This window comes from Calonectris borealis, chromosome 9 (genome assembly GCF_964195595.1).
Source record: "Calonectris borealis chromosome 9, bCalBor7.hap1.2, whole genome shotgun sequence".
Taxonomy (NCBI): Eukaryota; Metazoa; Chordata; class Aves; order Procellariiformes; family Procellariidae; genus Calonectris; species Calonectris borealis.
Window position 1 is genome coordinate 2,963,287 of NC_134320.1, and position 17,759 is coordinate 2,981,045.

Genomic DNA, 17,759 nt, shown 5'->3' on the forward strand with positions numbered 1-17,759 from the left:
TATTTATTTAAATTTAGGACTGAAATTAAAATGCTATAGCTTTCTCCTCAATGCTTTTCTGACACCATATGAACACCCCAGACACCATTTCTTCTCCCTGCTTACACCTTATTTTCACAAATAATCTCCAGACTGAGTCCCGGCCTGCACAATACCTGTGGGAACTCTGCATGTGAACTTACGTACACAATATATGCTTTCTAGAGGTATGTATATATAATTTTTTGGAATAGATCCTCAAAATCTCTAGTGCTGTGTATAACTACTCACATTTGTATGATGTATTTTCAACCTGTAATTACATATTAGACAGTCCTTTCAAAAAGCATGTGAAGACTGCACCAAGAACACCTCATCTGGCTGAAATGGGAAGAATAAATTTACTATAAAGCCACTTTATTAGATCTTTTATTCTCAAATACCAATAAAAATGTGATACCATCAGTGACACTGACATGTGATACGTGATGGTCCAATGGTTAGAAAACTCAAACCAAAACAAGTTTTTGTTCACCTGCTAACTCTAGCACAAGAATTATGAGGGAATTCATCTACAAAATGCCTGTACTCATAAGCCAAGCACCCAAATAGCGCAGCAGATGGATGTCAGTGGAATTCTCCGTCTCAAACTGAACTTGTGGCAGCAATGAACAAACTTCCATCATTTAAGTCCTGCACAAGTGTTCCTCCACTCATGATGAGGAAAATCGATGCTTCAATTCCTGCCATAAATGCAGAAATTAGAACCAGCAGCCAGCTGATTACTGCAGCACTGAGAGAACAGTGCGATGATCTTGAAAAAGTAAAGAAAGCAGCAAATCTGAACATCTTCAGTGGAGATTAAGATATTTTCTTAATATGTATGGGTAGCATACTGTGCTAATGAAAATATAATGCAAGATTTTCCCCTGGCTAATACTACACTTGCACTTTTCTTTCCTATTAGCTCTAGGACTTGTAGAAATTATTTATCATGTGACAAATATGACAACAGGTACCTTATACCACCTACACACGTGTACCACTGAGCATTAGCCCCTTTCAAACATAATCTGATAAAACAGACCTGGCATTTTAGGTATATTTTGATAAGGGAGGAAAATATGCTAACAAGGGGATGGTCTCCATCTGAAAATGGCAATCTAAAGATGACAATGAAGGTACGTTGGCTGATAGACCACCCTAATTATTTTGACAAGAGCGTCACCAACTTTCTCATTCTCCTTCACCCAACACAGTCTGACCATTACCTTCTCATAGATATGGGATTTAGGGGCATGAGAGGACAGCAAGGCAAGGGAAATGTTCTGGTGGCAACAAGCCTAGGCAACCGCTTTGTCTCAGGATGACATGGGGGATGGACATTGGGACTTGGGAGTCCTGGGGTACTGGAAGAGGTAGTACAGGTGAAATAACAACAGTGATATTTAGAATGAAGAATTGAGGGCTGTTCCCAGCTATACAGAAAATGGTGGTGCTTTACTGAGAGAATGGATGACCACTCAGCCAGCCACCGCTGTTGGTCTCCTTCTGGCTCCCTTTCTTTCATTGCTCATTATAGACTTACAAAAAATAGTAAAGAAATCCAGAGGCAGGATGGGCTCAAGGAAGAAGTCTAGTCGGTCTGCACGGAGCCAATGGCACTGCTGAAAGAAGGCAAGAAGTAGATCTGCCTGGGTTCTCTTCTCCTTTTTTCACCAAGAAAAGAAAGGTTGGGAAGAATCACGCAGACCTGCCGAATTTAGCTTGTGTTGCCTTTAGTCAAAGGACGGTCACTGGCAAATGGCGTCTGCTACCAACAGCTCTCCCAGAAACAAATGATGGTTGTTCTGAATCTTTAATTGGTGGACGCTAAACAGAGGGCAAAAAAGTGTACTAATGCTATGCCAAATGCAATTGCAATCTCACAATCTGCTGAAGACCAAGAAAGATTTTGTTTGTTTGTTTCAGTACGTGTTTTACCCTGAACAGGAATGCAAGCTGCTCTTATTCTAAAAGCTTGTATTTTGGCAGGTCTTTTTTGTGGCTATGACATCCTGCTAGGCACAGACCAATCTGAAAAAGTATGACTAGCAGTATGAACAGAGGTCATATAACAATTATAAACTTACTATGCTGTGATCATCTGATATACGAATATAATAGAAAACTGCACTAAATTCCAAAATGTTTTCCACTGCTAACAGGGCATGAGTTTATTCCAGATTTCAAAATATTCACTGGGTTGTGGTCTAAGACTAACAATTTCACGCTTTTATATTAAAATCCACAAATTCTTTCACAAACCTATTCAACTGTTAAGGCAGTAGCTAGAACGGAAACTTTCTGTTAGAACTGTGAAAGTTCTGAAAAGTTTTAGGTAATGCAGAAAGCAAGCTTAGGTACTAGTAACTGTAATTCTTTGAGATATGTTGCTTATATGTACATTCATACTGTGCATAAGAGAGAGAGATTTTTTCCCTCCCTTGAGAAAAAACTTTGACAGTTTTTAAAAAGGTTTTTTTGAGAAATGTTTTATTGCATCAACTGTGGGACAATCCTCCCTTGGGAAAAATCCATCTTCTTTGGCTTTTGGACAGTGCCTTGGCCATTCTATTTTGTACAATGGGGCTAGACTAAAGACAATATCCAATTCTGTTTTCACGAGTAAAAATTCACTGCCTTTTATCAACTTTGGTTGGGTGACGTTTTAAAAAGCAAAACTAATTCAGCCAGAATGTAGCATGAATTGATACAATCCTTTTGTTCATCATTGTACACCTAAATTTTATTCACTGTACCTTATCCCACTTGTACACAAAGGCCCTGACTGAATATCTGAGTACAGCAAAAGAGGCATCCACATGGTTGCAGTTAAGTACATAGTTAAACATGTTCAAGGCTATGAACAAGATGGAAATCTTGCAGAAGAAAATCCTGAAAAAGAGCAGTGCTCACATTTATAGTTTTCCTGCTTAACTTTTTGAATCACAGCCTTGGCATTCCATTTAGAATTGGTCAGAAAAAGACACTGCTGTCCTACAGAAAATTCACGTTTCAGCATTTGTTTTCCTCACTAAACAAAATGAACACTCAGAATATTTAAGTTTTTTATACATGAAAAATCAAAGAAAATACAGTTCAAAAATCTCAAAGCTAAAAAGCATTCACCATTAGAAACATTTTTATTTTGACAGAAGATACCCAATCTGAATTGTAATACACTTGTTCAAACCAAATGCTGAGATCTTTTTGAAAGAGTATTTCTTTCTGTAACACTGTTCCAAAATGGTAATTTTCATGTCAAGTTACTATTTGGTTTAAATTGCCATTTCAAATGAACAAAACATCAATTTGCACACGGAAAACGGAGCAGAATGCTGCAAATGCCAAGCCTGCAGTCCTGTCTCGGGAATCTGGAGTTCTTTGTTGTGTGATGGCAGTTCCAAGAGGTGAGCTTCAGAATCCAGAATACCACCACCAATTTCAGTGGCATGAGAAAGCTTTCTACAGTTCTTCTTCCAGCCTCCTCTTATTAACCTTTCTAATACCCTGGATACGGACAAACAAGGATATCCCTAAAGCTATACAAAGACATATGAGGGTCTACACAGATCTAGGCCAGGCCTAGCATGGACCCAGGCTAGTTCTTGCAGACTCAGACCTGGCTAGACTCTCTTACAGCACCGGAGTGAGCTTGCTCCGTGCTTTTGTGTGATATGTCCTTAAACTGGCTAATTCACAATTCAGTACCAGCATCCATGACCTACTCAATCCACAACCCTGACTTCTCAAGATGAGCGACTATAACTACCTTTTCAAATTATTTTATTACTTTTTGGTTTTCCATTATTATTCTCATGCTGGCTCGTTATTCCTCATCCAATAGTTTAAATCGCTGTTTTGCTTGTCAATGCAATTTCTCCTACTGAGATATTCCTTATCCACTAGTTTCTTGCCCATTGCACTTTTATTTTAAAACAGAAGTGTACTGTAATGTATTTCATAATGCTTAAAGCACTTAAAATACTATACCTCATCAAATTCTTCTGTCATTTTCCTTATGATTTCTGCATTTTGCATGTTCCTGAACATTTCAATTCTTACAGTACCTGTAACGTAATGAAGGAACAAAAGAAATTAACACAACCCATTTTTTGTTACCTCATAATATGAACATTTTTCTGCTGCTAAACTTACAGCTCAATAATACATATGAAAAAGTATATAATGCAATAATAACAGGAATGCATTGAACAAGACTGTCTCTTGAAGAAGTGGGTAAAAAAAAAAATCATCCGTCCTGTAAAGTGCTATCAGACTAGGAGTTAGAAAAATTTTCCATCTTTTTACACTTTACAACTGAGCAAGTGTGATGCAGAAGTGATGGCAATGTAGGACTCATGCCAAGTGTTTTTAATTTTGTGTGCAAAATAAGATGAAGACCATCTTTCAGTTCCACAGCCACTACTAATAATTCTCCACTTTTTATGTTGGGTCACCTGGATTACAGATATACCATGATCTCTATGCGGAGACACAGGAGTGGTTTTCAAACTGCTCAGCTCAGGACCAGCACGGCTTATTGACTTAGGCACAGCACCGCGGGAATGAAGCTGCAGCACCTGCAGACAAGAGCTAGCACAACTGCATCATATGGTGCTACTGTCAGCAAGGCTTCGCAAAACCAAAGGCTCCAAAGGGCTTAGTCAAGATGTGAGCCAGCTCAGGACCAAATGCAGCAATTGCATCTATGTTATTCCTTCATTTGGATTATGCCATTCCCCCTTGTTACCCGAACAGCAAAGTTGATAGGATTAACTTTTCATTGTAAATGGAACAAAGCTACCAAAATTGAAAATATAACAACACAATAGCAATAAATGAAAATTCTTGTTACTTGATCCTAAATTCAATCAGTAGAAGTGAATAAAATATTTTTTACACATTATTGCCTTTGCAACTAGACATTGTCCAAATATCCAGCCAAACAGCACAAGTCAACATAGAGAACTTTTTTTTTGCTACTGCACTATCTTCTTTTTGCCACTTCACAATCTTCTTTTGTTAATGCAGGAAATGCAGGAAAATTAAGCAAACTGCAGAGCTACAAAATCCATCCCAAGGTCATTAACATTACAAAGAGTAAGTCTCCCTGCTTTTGCAAAAAGTTCAATTGGATTAACGATCCACTGCCTGGCTCCAAAAATTCAAACCATAATAGAAGCAGCTTAATAGTATTAGTCCCTGTACAAAGGATAAATAAAGATAATTTAAGTATACTAAATATTATGAGAATGTTTTAATTCTGGTATTTAATTCCGTGAAAAACAAGCATTAGAAACATACACATTTCAAAATATGCAAGCACAGTTACAGCACACCAATGCTCTATATATCTTAGTAGGGGTACCACTTTACAACGCAACTTAAATATTGATTTCTTGAATTTCTTCTTCATGAAATAATATTTACTTGTTATCTACTTCATACTGGGTAACACTGTTAACCTCAGTTCTAACAATGGTGGATTTAATTTTGTGCATGGTAATTTCCATATTACTAATAAACAATTAGTAATGCAATATATTATTATAAAACAAGAAACCCAAGAGAGTACTGCCATATCACAGTTGAAGACGTGTTTTATCAGCTTTGAAATCATCTGTAAATGCAGCTATATTTTAGTGTTTCCCCAATATTGAAAGTTTTGTTTTGAGTAAGTGAAACAGCATGTCTCAGTGTACTGAACAGTGGACAGCTATTCTTAGAAATCCACCTCAACTGTATTAATACCTTTCTCTCACCGCATGCTGTCATCTGTTGCTGTTCTCATGGTAATATAACCCTCATTGAATAAGTAACCTATTGACCTTTGTTATTTTACTTTTTATAGCCCTGACTGTAATTTTATTCTTATCTATTTATGACTCTTGTTAATAATCTTAAATACTTTCCACGTAATTTATAACCATATTACTTTGTCAGAAAAAGTAAAAATACCATAACTAAAATTCCTTGTTAATGCACTTCACTCAATTCAAATCTCCCTTCAACTTTGTACAATTCTGTTGTGGTTCTCTCTATCTTTTCTCCCTGAGGATACAGAATGCAATTATACTGTGGTCACTATTACTTAATGGCTCAGACATTGTTACTTCTTTAATGACCTCCCGCATGTTACTTCACAGTCAAGTTTCTCCTTGAACAATTTCTCTCAAGGAATCCGTTTCAGGAGGTGACTGCTTAAAGCCCTGCCTCTTTAATTCAGCAACTTTGCACATGCAGTAACTGTGCTCAAAGAAAGCTGATGGCTCGTGCTGGATGCACTCACCTCCACGTTACTCTCGGACACAAATTGTACACACTGGGCCACAGACACAGGGAACCTGCCCACTCACTTGGCCACTGACTTGAGAGGTTGCAAACGCAGGATTACAGAGCACAGGCAGTTTCCCTTGAATCATGGAAAGGCTTTTTACCTTTCCTGACTAGAACTGAGACACCATCCTCTATCTCCTGGGCACTTGAGGATTTCTACGGATCACTGCAGAGGTGTTATAGATAAGGCTGGTGTAGATTCTACACACATCTTCCAAACAAGCAATAGTCCAGCTCTTTGGGGGCATGGGGCAGGGGCATGCACAGGGTGGAACAAACTCTTGACATGTCCTAGGGATGCCAGGGTGGAGAAGAGCCCAACGCTGCCAAGGAAGTGTCAGCAAGCATTAAGAGGAGTGAAGATGAACAGCACTTACCGAATCACTGTCATGTCTCATTCTTTCCTCCGCTTTTTATGACAAAGTTCACTGGAAATTATGTCAAGCAAAATGAGCATTTCTACTTATCTGGCAGGAGGCAACAGCTTTGGCCTGACTGCTTTTCCTACCACCACCTTTCCCCCACCTGACCAAAACACAATCCTGCCTGTTCTTCTGGGAAACCGAGTTAGGACTCTGTAAATATGCCATGAAGACTCTGCTCACAAATGGTGTCATTGCAACATTTCAATATTCCAATGGTCAACACTGTTCAAATTCATAGTTTTTATACTTAGTGAAAAGGTAAACTCTCCCATTTTAAAGTGAATCCTTAAAATATAATAGATTTTCTATAAAATACAATTGAAGGTGTGGAGTGCATTCCTCCGGTCTCTGCCTTACTCATGTTGCTACTAGTCTTCCATCCTTTTCTAAACTGAGTTTTACCTCTACCATGAAGCTCTCACTCTGTATTTAGTGAAGAGGATTTAAATTGTCTTAGCCCATTAACAAATTGAGAAGCCCATTCCACTTCAGTACTAAGTTCTCAGTTCAAACTTATTGACACACACTGTGCTTTAAAAAGTCTTCTTGCTGACATGTAAGTATAATGACAAAATTCCAGTTTAACTTTCAGCTAAAGACAGATATCAATTTAACTTGTCAACAATTAATCATGTCACCCAACCTGGCTTTTAAAAGTGAAAAAAAAACCCACATACAGAGGACATAACATTAATTCAACTAGTGAAGAGAAAGACTAAAAGGGCCTATACAAAATTCCATAAGTATACTTTAAAAAAAAAAAAAAAGCTGTGTACAAAACAAGATATAACATTTCCAGGAGATATAACATACCACAAACTCAGTGGCTTCAAAACATGTATTTATAGTGAGAAGTCACAACAGTAAGCCCTGCAAAAGAAAAGTAACAACAAAAATCTCGAAGAGCTTTGTAAGATGTGTAAGCTCTCAAGTTTGAGCAACCACCAGCCTTTAATACCGGGAGTTAAAGAGGGCGCTCTTTGGATGCAGGTTGTCCCACGACTACCTTTCCTCCTCTCAAACAGAAAGTACTAACCACTGCTGGAAATCGGGGAACACCATACCAAACACTACGCTCCAATGGCCTCTTGATACGGCAATTCTGGTATTTCAATAGGAAAGGGAAGCCTATATGACAGAAACAAGCCACTGCGTAAGTGGTACTCCAGCTATAATAGCCCACAGTCATTTAAACACTACTAATGAAAACAAATTACTCGCTAGTAAATGGACTCTTTGAACCTAAACTGCTGACAGTTGGTAATAAATTATATACTATGTAGTATATTAACTATACTATATAGTCAGTTTTAATCTCTGGTACCTTTATTCACAGAAGCTATACAACCAATTTTATCCCTTCTCTTCTGGACCACCTGCCCAAACTGAGTAAGCTGCAAGAAAAGTGGTGGGAAAACTGCAGCTCAAGACTAAAGTAAATGGATATAAAGTAAGCCCACAAGTCTCCTGCCAAAGAAGGATTAATCGTGGGACCTTAAATTCGTGGTGACTGATTAGCATCTCTCAAGCACACAAACTGGAAAAACAGTAACCAGAAGAAAGATTTATAAAGGCATCAAGATAAAGACACTAGAAGATTTGCACTGGAAAGTATCATATGAAAAAGGCAATGTACTCTTTTGCATTAGCTGAAAGTCAATAGTTGGGATCAGAGCACTGGGAAGCAATCTTGACTGCTAAAATTGTCAAGAGAGGGCAAGTTTAATACAGATCTTGCAAGGATGGATGATGATTACAGAATGGCTGGATGGGCAATATTTCTTTCCCTCAATATCATTCAGTGTGCATTTCCTATACCTTTCTGCCCACTTACCATTTAGATCATAAGAAATAATCCACTTCTACAATGTCCGTAAGCGCAGTTTTTAATCGCCTCTGAAGTGTTAGTGACAGATCTCCATATGAAAGATGATAAACAAAGACTGAAGACAAACCACAAAGAGCACGTTATTTCTCACTGCTCAACTTGGGTCATGGTACACTTCTGTAACACTTCATTTACTGTTCCCAGAAGAGAGCTGCCTGAAACTAACCAGAAATTACTCACGCCAGTAAAAAAGTTTATTTTCTGTGGCTTGCTCACGATCACATAGGAACACTGAAGTAGATCTTACCTCATTGGAATCAATAGGCATTAATCATTAATCTAAATGGAAGCAGTATTGGGACAGCTGAAGCACATCTAAATAGATGCTGAAACTCCTAAATCCCATCAGGGCTCCTAATCTTCTATTGATTTCTGTGCTTGAAAACTGAAACAGTTCACTGAAACCAGAAGTCGGGATTCTAGAAAGACACTAGCCTAAATACTTAGTTGAATTTCAGCTTTCACAGCACGTGCAGGAATCGAAGACCCTTTTATTGACTTATTCTCCAATTATTGCTTTTGCATGGACTCTACATTGCCCAACTTCTGCTGCCAATGAAGCAGTATTCAAAAGCCAGTATATTCCTAAAAAACACAGCCGTTTCCTTAGAACAGCTTTAGACGGTGAACTCTTACTGAATGAATCAGCAAGAATCCCAATGGGGGGGGAAAAAAAAAAAAAAGTATGGCATCACACAATTAAAACCCTATCAAACAGAATCACAGGCAACTGTTAAAAAGAATTCTAATGGTTCGTCTAAGTCTACTCTCCTACAACAAAACCAAACCCTAATATCTGTCAGTTCCCAAAATATGTTTGAATGCATTCTCTGAGACCTCCCTGCAATGTTAACACCTTACCATTCACTTGATACACAGTATACATAGGAAAAGTGTATTCTCTTGCTGCGGTCCAATTCTTTAACTGACATTCTGCTTATTAATTTACATACCAGAATATAATTTTGTTACCCGTAATTTTGTTTTACTTATTTTATGCATTGCTCTGATTTTGTCCAACGTGCTCCTGCAATTCTTGAATAATTACCTTTAATTCTTTGATTTTTCACATACCATTTTGATTTTCAGACCATTGCATAGCACATGATTCAAACAAGTTGTTCTCTTGCTATAATTCCTAATCCTCCTTTGCTTTATGTTATTTTGCACTTGAGTCTTGAATATAATGTCTTGGAACAGGAAGCTTTTCATTTTTTTTTCCTTGCTCTTGTTTCCCATGCAGACTTGTGTATCTACTTTTTCAGTATAGTCTCTTCCTCTTTTGAAGACCGTTATCATTGCTTTGCCCTTCACTTTGCTCTCATAGAACGAGGAATATTACTATTCTAATGATTGAGCTCATTTAAGTTGCCATCCCAATAATGAGAATTACCTCTAGAGGAGAGTGTTTTCCATTTGTGTTCTCCAATCTTCTGTGTCAAAAAATCGTCACCACCACATTGTAAGAATTCACTGGACAATCCTTAACTTGCTACACTCTACTCCTTGAGGACAACTTGCTAGTTTAAGTCCCTTCATCTCACAATCTACTGTACCTCATACAACTCTATATACTGATTAAAAAACAACAACAAAGCTTTTGTATCTGGCCTTCTTGTTTTGATGGTTCATAGTAGATGTCTACAGCAAAAACTCCCGGCTTCTCTCCCCTTCTATCACTGCCTAGACATTTTCAAGAAAGCTATTCTAGATTTCAGAACAAATATAAATGTAAATGTTACACAGGACAAGGGTTTAGTGGCAAGCTCCTTTTCCTGAATTTTCAGATCTTGATTTTGCTAAAAATCCTTCCAAGAAATTTTTTTGAATTAGATAAAGACCAGAAAAGCCATTACAAAGAACTGTGTTAGCCCCACCATGAGTCTTAAGCAGTATGAGAAATATAGCAATAGAACAGACTTCCACCAGATAGCACAGAAAATGACAAATAAAGTAATTTGTTACTTGTCATCATGAGCAGATCCTTGAGGGTACAGATATGTTTCTCTATTGCAATGTGATGTTAAAGCTGAGAAAATCTGCAACGAAATATAGGTTCTGGAATGGAGGAAACTTTGGTCGTTACAGTCCTTTCATCCTTCTTACGGCCCTTTTGTGCTTTCTCCTCCCAATGCCTGACTGCCACCTACAGTTCCTACTCTGTGCTCATTACATGTCCAACGATGGCATGTACATATAACATACACAGTCGTTAACTGAGACAGAAAGAGGAATGTTCAAAGGGACCATTACTAAAGCATTTTGAATTTTACCTCCTCCATAATACAAGGCCCAGAAATCTGTTATTGTTCTGGTTTACATAACTTAAACATAAGCAAGAAAACACTTTTATTCTTACTGTCATTCGAAAAATTAGCTGAACTGTTTCTGCTGACCTTCCACAACCAAATTCGGCCTAAAGGAAGAGTCTTGCCCAGTACGGAAGCCTCAATATAATCTCCTAAAGTTTACCAAAATGGAAACAGACTTAAAACAATCAGTAATGTTAACAGTGCCAATAGCTATAAGGAATATCAATAATGGTTGTCAAAAATGTCAGTACAGCTGGGAGGACTTACTAATTGTTTTGACTGTCATAGGACTCACTGCATGAAACGGTGGAATTCTAGTTCAAATCCTTGCTATTTTTGATATCCAAATTCAAGGATAATTGCTTCATTTTTAGAGTGAGCAATTCTATATTACACTCAGGAGTTCAATGTTCTGAATGAGATTAAGAAGTTGATAACTTTATGTATATAACTAGTGTTTCATATGATTGGAACTGTTCATCTCTTAAAAAACAAAATGTTATTTGAGAAGATAACAGTGAAAGTAACGATTCCCTCATTTCAGATATGAGAAGAAATACATTGAAGACCATCAGAAATTTTTACAGAGAGGACAATGATTTTGTGTCAACAACACTCCAGTTATTTCACCTTGTTGCAAAAAAAAAAGTACACATTCTTTTAATAAAAAGTGATAGAAACTTAATGTCTACTGTAAAGAAACCAAATCCTATGAAATTCCTAAGTTCCAATTATGTGTGAGAATTTGCTACTTGCTTAAACTATCCTGAATGTCAGAAGAATTAAAAAAAGGGAAAAATAAAGAAGCCAGGACCCAAAGAACTACATACCATTAAATCTGATCGCTGTGCCAGACTGGAATGTGATGTACTATGAAACTGGTGAGCCTATTCAAGGGTTGATGTTATTTCTGTGAAATAATGCTTCACAAACCCCTTGGAGCTCCATAAGGCATCAACAAGCAGCTAAAAGTCATACATTTATGCAACACATATACGTTTTCAAAATCCTATAATGATCTCCCTCATCTTAGTTCTTAAAGAAGTTGATATGCAATAATAAAAAAAGTTTTCAGATTAAAAATTAGGAAAGCAAAGATAGCAAAAATGGTCATTTTTCAGAATGGAATGTACCTATCAATAGATCTTTCTAAGCATCGGTGTTGATAGAAATATGCTAAATAGCAGATATAAATGCTTTGAAAGAAAGGATGATAATGGAGCAGGACAAAGTTTGCTGGTGACAGAATTATTTAGAACAGCTAGAATTAAAGCTGACAGCCAACACTGCCAAAGGATTTCCTCGTAATGAAATTGATAAAATGGCAGATAATGCTCTTCAGGAAAAAAGCATGCTAATGCCACAAACAACTAGTAGAAAAAGAAGTAGGCCTACATAATCTAGTGCATCAAAAAATAGTACATTTCATGCGTACTATTTTGATAAAGGAAACTTCCTTACTCTGAGTTTAAGGCAGATAATACTGTTTTGATATGGCTCTACAGTATTTGCATTTGTAAACTGTAAGCTGCTTTTCTTCTTCATGTTGATGCCACTGACTGAGTAACAGAAGGCAACTAATTAATAAGCAAAGCCACTAAACTTGCAATGTAGTATTGGTACTGAATGATTTCACAAAATAGATCTTTTCATGCTCTGTTGGCTTGAAGTAGTAATTCTCACAAGGCACCCACCTTTTTGTCAGGTAACTTCAGACTTGAACAGCAGCAAATGACATGAACACGAGTAAAACGCTCAGGAGCCTTTGCCACCCCAAAGGCAGTGCTTTGTTCCTGGTAATGTCTTAATGCTTTTGCACTTGGAAGTATCCACAACTGCAGGCATCCAGCAGCCGCATCCTGCCCTGCATTGCCTCAATTCACTCCGGCTGAATGAGAAGTCTGTGATTAAGGAGGACACTTTTGCTTGAGGAGAGAAGGAAAGCACTAACTCCAATATATTCTTGGGTTTATGCTTCTCTGAAACTTTCCACCTGTTTACTTAGTACTGGTTCCAAGTTTCATTTCTGTGAGCACTACTCATTGCTGGAGTTTCCTGCACATGTGCTGTAAGGAAACATTTGTTAAGAAAAACATTCCTCCTGGATCTGATGAAACAAAAACTAACATGCAGATTTTTCTACTCAGTAATCAGCACTAGACATTAGGAAGAGTGCAAGTACAAGTCACCATTAGATGAATCTTGAATTTGGCAGCAGTTTAGTGTTTACCTGAACTAGAGGTTGTTAAGCCACACTGTGGCTATTGGATTTAATAGCTGCTAGTGGATCTATCATCTCTTAATTCATTTGTGCTTTTCATCTCCACAGAACTGTGCATCAATGAAGCCTGCAGTTTAGCTCTATATTCCTTAAGAAGGTACCTCATTCTATTTTGAAAGCTGCTGCCTGATCATTTTATTTGGTAAGCCTGGGATCTTTTTTTGCAAAGAGTGAATAACTGTTCCTCTATTTGCCATTCTTTTCCCCATTGCTTGCGTTTTTCTCTCTAATTTTGTATATTCTTTTGGAAGTGAGATGGTCAGAACTACATTCAATGCTCAAGATGTAGGTGCAATGTAAGTTTGAGAGAGATATTTTTTTCTTTGTTTCTAATATACACAAACATAAATTTGTCCTTTATTTCCAATTCTTCGCCTCTCAGAGCACTGCCAAGCAAAGGGGTTATATTTTCAAATTACACACAACGACAGCAGGCTCCAGGAGCAAAACATTAGTAACTACGGCTTATCGCTGCATATGTGGAACCAGACTTTGGCTGCATGCTGTCAGAAGTTACTTAAATCCAGCAATACAAACATAGGTAGTTTGGAGGGTGAGCTGAAAGCTAGGTGTAAGATACAACAATGTAAATATTTGAAGTAAGTCCAGTTAGATATATCCACTATAGTGCTTTTATCAAAGACTGGGTTCATATCTAGACTCACGCATCACCTGCACTGTTAACATGCAACCACGTAAGCTTCCCTCTGCAATGAGAGGGGCCCAGCGTGGTCCTAAGCTCTTCCCCCCTCTTGGGTGGGGATCTTCTCTGTGTGTACAAATACCTGATGGGAGGGTGCAGAGACGATGGAGCCAGACGCTTCTCAGCGGTGCCCAGTGACAGGAGAAGAGCCAGACAATCCAAACATGAGCACACCAACAAGCATAACTGTGTAAGCATTTCTGTAGCCAAGGGCAGAGTCAAAATATTATTGCCATCACTAACAACAGGCCACAGGCACGATGACTGCGCCCGGGGTCACTGCACGCAGCCCTGGTTATCAACATGTTATGAGTACCTGCTGCGGGAACTGAAGCTTGGTACCAGGTGTCTCTTGTTATAATGCACAGTTCAAGTGTGGGATCATATAATGGCAAAGGCCTTGAAAATATGCAATCTGTCTGATAAACTGATTTCAGCTAAGACCAATTGCTTTGTACCAGTACATTGTACTTATAATGTACCAATATACTCTCTTTGTGCTTTCTACAATATTTCACAGCAATTACAATAAACCCCAGAGCAGTTTCCAAAATACTGAGTTCTCCTCAAAGGAAAAATAATGGATCTCTGTTCCACCATACTGGAAGAGGCTTCATATACTACAGATTCTTTATTAAGCATTCTTCTGGATAGCTAAAAGATTTAACCTACCAATTTTGAAAGTAATAAACAGATAATTACTATTTTAAAACAGATGATTTATTCTTGTTCCGTTTCCTATGATTTTTGTTAAACGTTTGTCCACGCAAGGACAAACTCACAGCTACTTATTTTCCTTAGAAGTCTAGAATTGTAGAATCATTTCAGTCGGCAGGATTCCTGACTGCAGCTAGTCCAAACCCTTCCCACAGCAGGGCCAACTAGATCAGGCTGCCCAGGTGAGCTCTGAGTATGTCCAGGACAGTGATCCCACAGCCTCCCCGAGCCCTTAGGCCTCCAGTACTTGACCACCTCATAGCAAAAATGTTTTCCCATATGTCAAACTGGAATTTCCCGTGTTTCAATTTGTATCTGTTAACTGTCATCCTATTACTACAGATTTGCACGAAGAGTCTGGCTTCACCTTCTCTCTAGTCTCTCATTATTTGAAGAAAGCAGTAAGATCTCCCTTTGGCCTTCTCCTCCTAGGCTGAGCAACTCTGTCCTCTCAGCTTCTCCTCGCTCAGGAGGATGAGGACTGCGCTGAAGGCCTTCTGGAAATCCAGGCAGACTCCTTCAACCACATCACACTTACCCACGTTTCCTGCTTCAAAGAACTTCAAGCTCTCTTTCACAGAAACAATCCCCTAAGCACATTCACTTCAGTGTCCATTCAGGGACATTCACTTCAGAAGTCCATCAGTCCTTCCACCTCCTATGAATGCGCCTGTCCCACCTACAGGTTCACACTGACAAACTGACACGCCATCGACCTTCAACACCCCTTCACACACGTTTTTGCCACAGGACATTTCCTTTATCAGAGAAACAAATTTCTTGTTAGTCAACGTCTACATTTCTCCCAATACATAAAACAAAACTCCATAAAACACGGTACCTCCACTTACCAGGAAGTTAGGAGGCAAAAGACAATCACGGGAGGATTATATAGCCAGGTCCACCCTCTTTCCCTCAGTCTTTCTGCTTCCCCTGATGAAGTATTGATCCTTTCCTCAGTCCTCTGTTACTCTTATTTCTAGCCCTATTTCTCAGTGTTTCTCAGAAGTAGTAAAGAAGGGAAGATGAGAGAGAAGTCCTAAAACAAATTACAAAAAGAGAAGTAATTATCTAGAGATCTTAGAGATCTTCAACTGATGTGACAGGCTCTAGACTCCACAAAAAATAGTATCCCGTAAGAAAGAAAACAAAGCAACAACAAAAAAAGAGAGAAACAGAATCCTTTACCGCACCCTTCTTCCCCCAAAGCCAGAGGCCAGGCCCTTCTGCGGGCCCGCTGTGCCGCTCCTGGGTGTTGCCAGAGGCCTGACAGAACTCAGCAGGCCAAAAAAGCGGGTCCCCCGCAGCCGCTGAAGGGAGGACCGCCATACTCTGCTTCTCGTTCACCCGCCTCTTGTCCCTGGAGACAACCGATCCTGCTTTATTCACCTCAAGGAAGCTACTGCTAACTGCACGAGATCTTTTCAAATACCGCTCTGAAGAAATCCGGGTATGGGTCCTCTACAATTTTACTCAAACTGTTTGCTGCTCCAATATGTGGAGGGAAAGGATAAGGCATAAGAGGAGCGCCTGCATTTGCAGCAGCTATACGGTGCCAAATCTCATTAGCCACAGCACCACCAAACAGAGCAAAACAGCTCCAGGTTTCCCGGAGCTGATCCTTACTTTGCAGAATTCTCCAGTCACCACTCCGAGAGCCACTAGGCAACCACTGACTGGTATCTTCCCATATCATTTGATGGAAAAAAAAAAATCAGAAATGTTAAACAACAGTAAAAGAGATACTTTGTAAGCACTGCAAACAGAGCTGCAGCAGCAAACTGAAGAACAGCCGGTTTGATAAAAGCTGGTGTGCTTCATAACATGAGACTGGAGATACAGAAATGTCTTTGAAACAACTTATACCTAAAACATTTGATTTGCCTCATTAAATGAAAGCCACCATCTACCTGAAAAGATTCTATGCTTTTTTAATTAATCAGAAAGAAGGAAATGAGACTTGTGTGCATTTCTGTCTGTAAGTATGCTACTTAATAAATGCTGAACTATTTGTCTAAACCAAACCTGACTGATCTTGGATATAAAATGTTCCCATAAATTTTACAAAAGCAGGTAGTTGAGTAGAAGCCAAAGAGGTCATTCAGGCACAGTATGAACCACGACCTCAATCTCTGCTAATCTCTCCCAGCCTCTGACTGAGGCTGGAGAAAGACAGGGGCACGCACACTGTCAATGCTGCTGCTGCTTCAAGAAAAGCTTCAACTGGAGCACACCAACCTCTTCCCCAGCAGTGTTTGTCTATATAGCTTACTTAGCTTCCAGGAGTTACAAGCTGCTTCTAAATCTTTTTTAGAGTTACAGGGCGTTCAGAATATCAGGGCTCAAAGAGTATCTGACACTTTGTGAGTATGTTCAACAGCTTCTGTATAGTTCAGTAAAGTGGATCAACACAGATGCACTAGAAATCACTCTTCATTAGTTCTGCTTCTCATGAAATCGCTTATTTAGAGTATATGAAAGACTAAAGCATTTACTGACCGCAATCTGTGAAAAGACAACGCAAATTTAGCTGAGCTGGCTCAAAGCAATGCCTTTATCTTTCTCTCTCCTCATTTAAAAGTACGCAAGATGAGAGAAGTTCTCCTTTTTCACATACTTATTTTTCCTGCTTTGCTAGGAAGAAAAAGATCTGTTTTCTCTTATTTGTTAGCTTTTTACTTTTTGACTATCTGAACGCACGTATGGAGGTTTTTCTTTGTCTAAGGAAATACAAAGAATTTGAGAAATCACATGCAAAAAATATATAATCTTTGTGCTTAGAAACTAAAGCAGAAACCAAGAATGCCAAACTTAATTTGCTCTGTGCAACCTTGATTTAGTCTCTTTGTGCGTAAACTTTGATGAGTCACCAACTTACAGGCTGTCTGCTATTCTGTCTAGCTTCATTAGCAACAGAACACAGAACTGGTTTGGAAGTGGAGTTGTGTAGGTGAAATTATTGTATCTGGGATGTGTGCAGCTCTTGCTGCAGCCAATGAACTCGGGAGGGAAGTGCAGGAAGAAAGAGGGTGGTCTTACACGAGGAATTGATAGGATGCTGCAGACTGCTATT

The 17,759-nt window shown here is 38.7% G+C and overlaps 1 protein-coding gene across 3 annotated transcripts in view; it reads right to left on the minus strand.

The window, feature by feature from the left end:
• The window catches only part of STAG1 (STAG1 cohesin complex component), a 205,713-nt gene that overhangs the window by 90,567 nt on the left and 97,387 nt on the right, over positions 1-17,759 (minus strand). For all 3 annotated transcript variants that reach the window (XM_075157939.1, XM_075157937.1, XM_075157938.1), the window contains exon 6: positions 4,015-4,091. In XM_075157939.1, the coding sequence (XP_075014040.1) occupies positions 4,015-4,091 (77 nt within the window). The remainder of the gene's footprint in view (positions 1-4,014; positions 4,092-17,759) is intronic.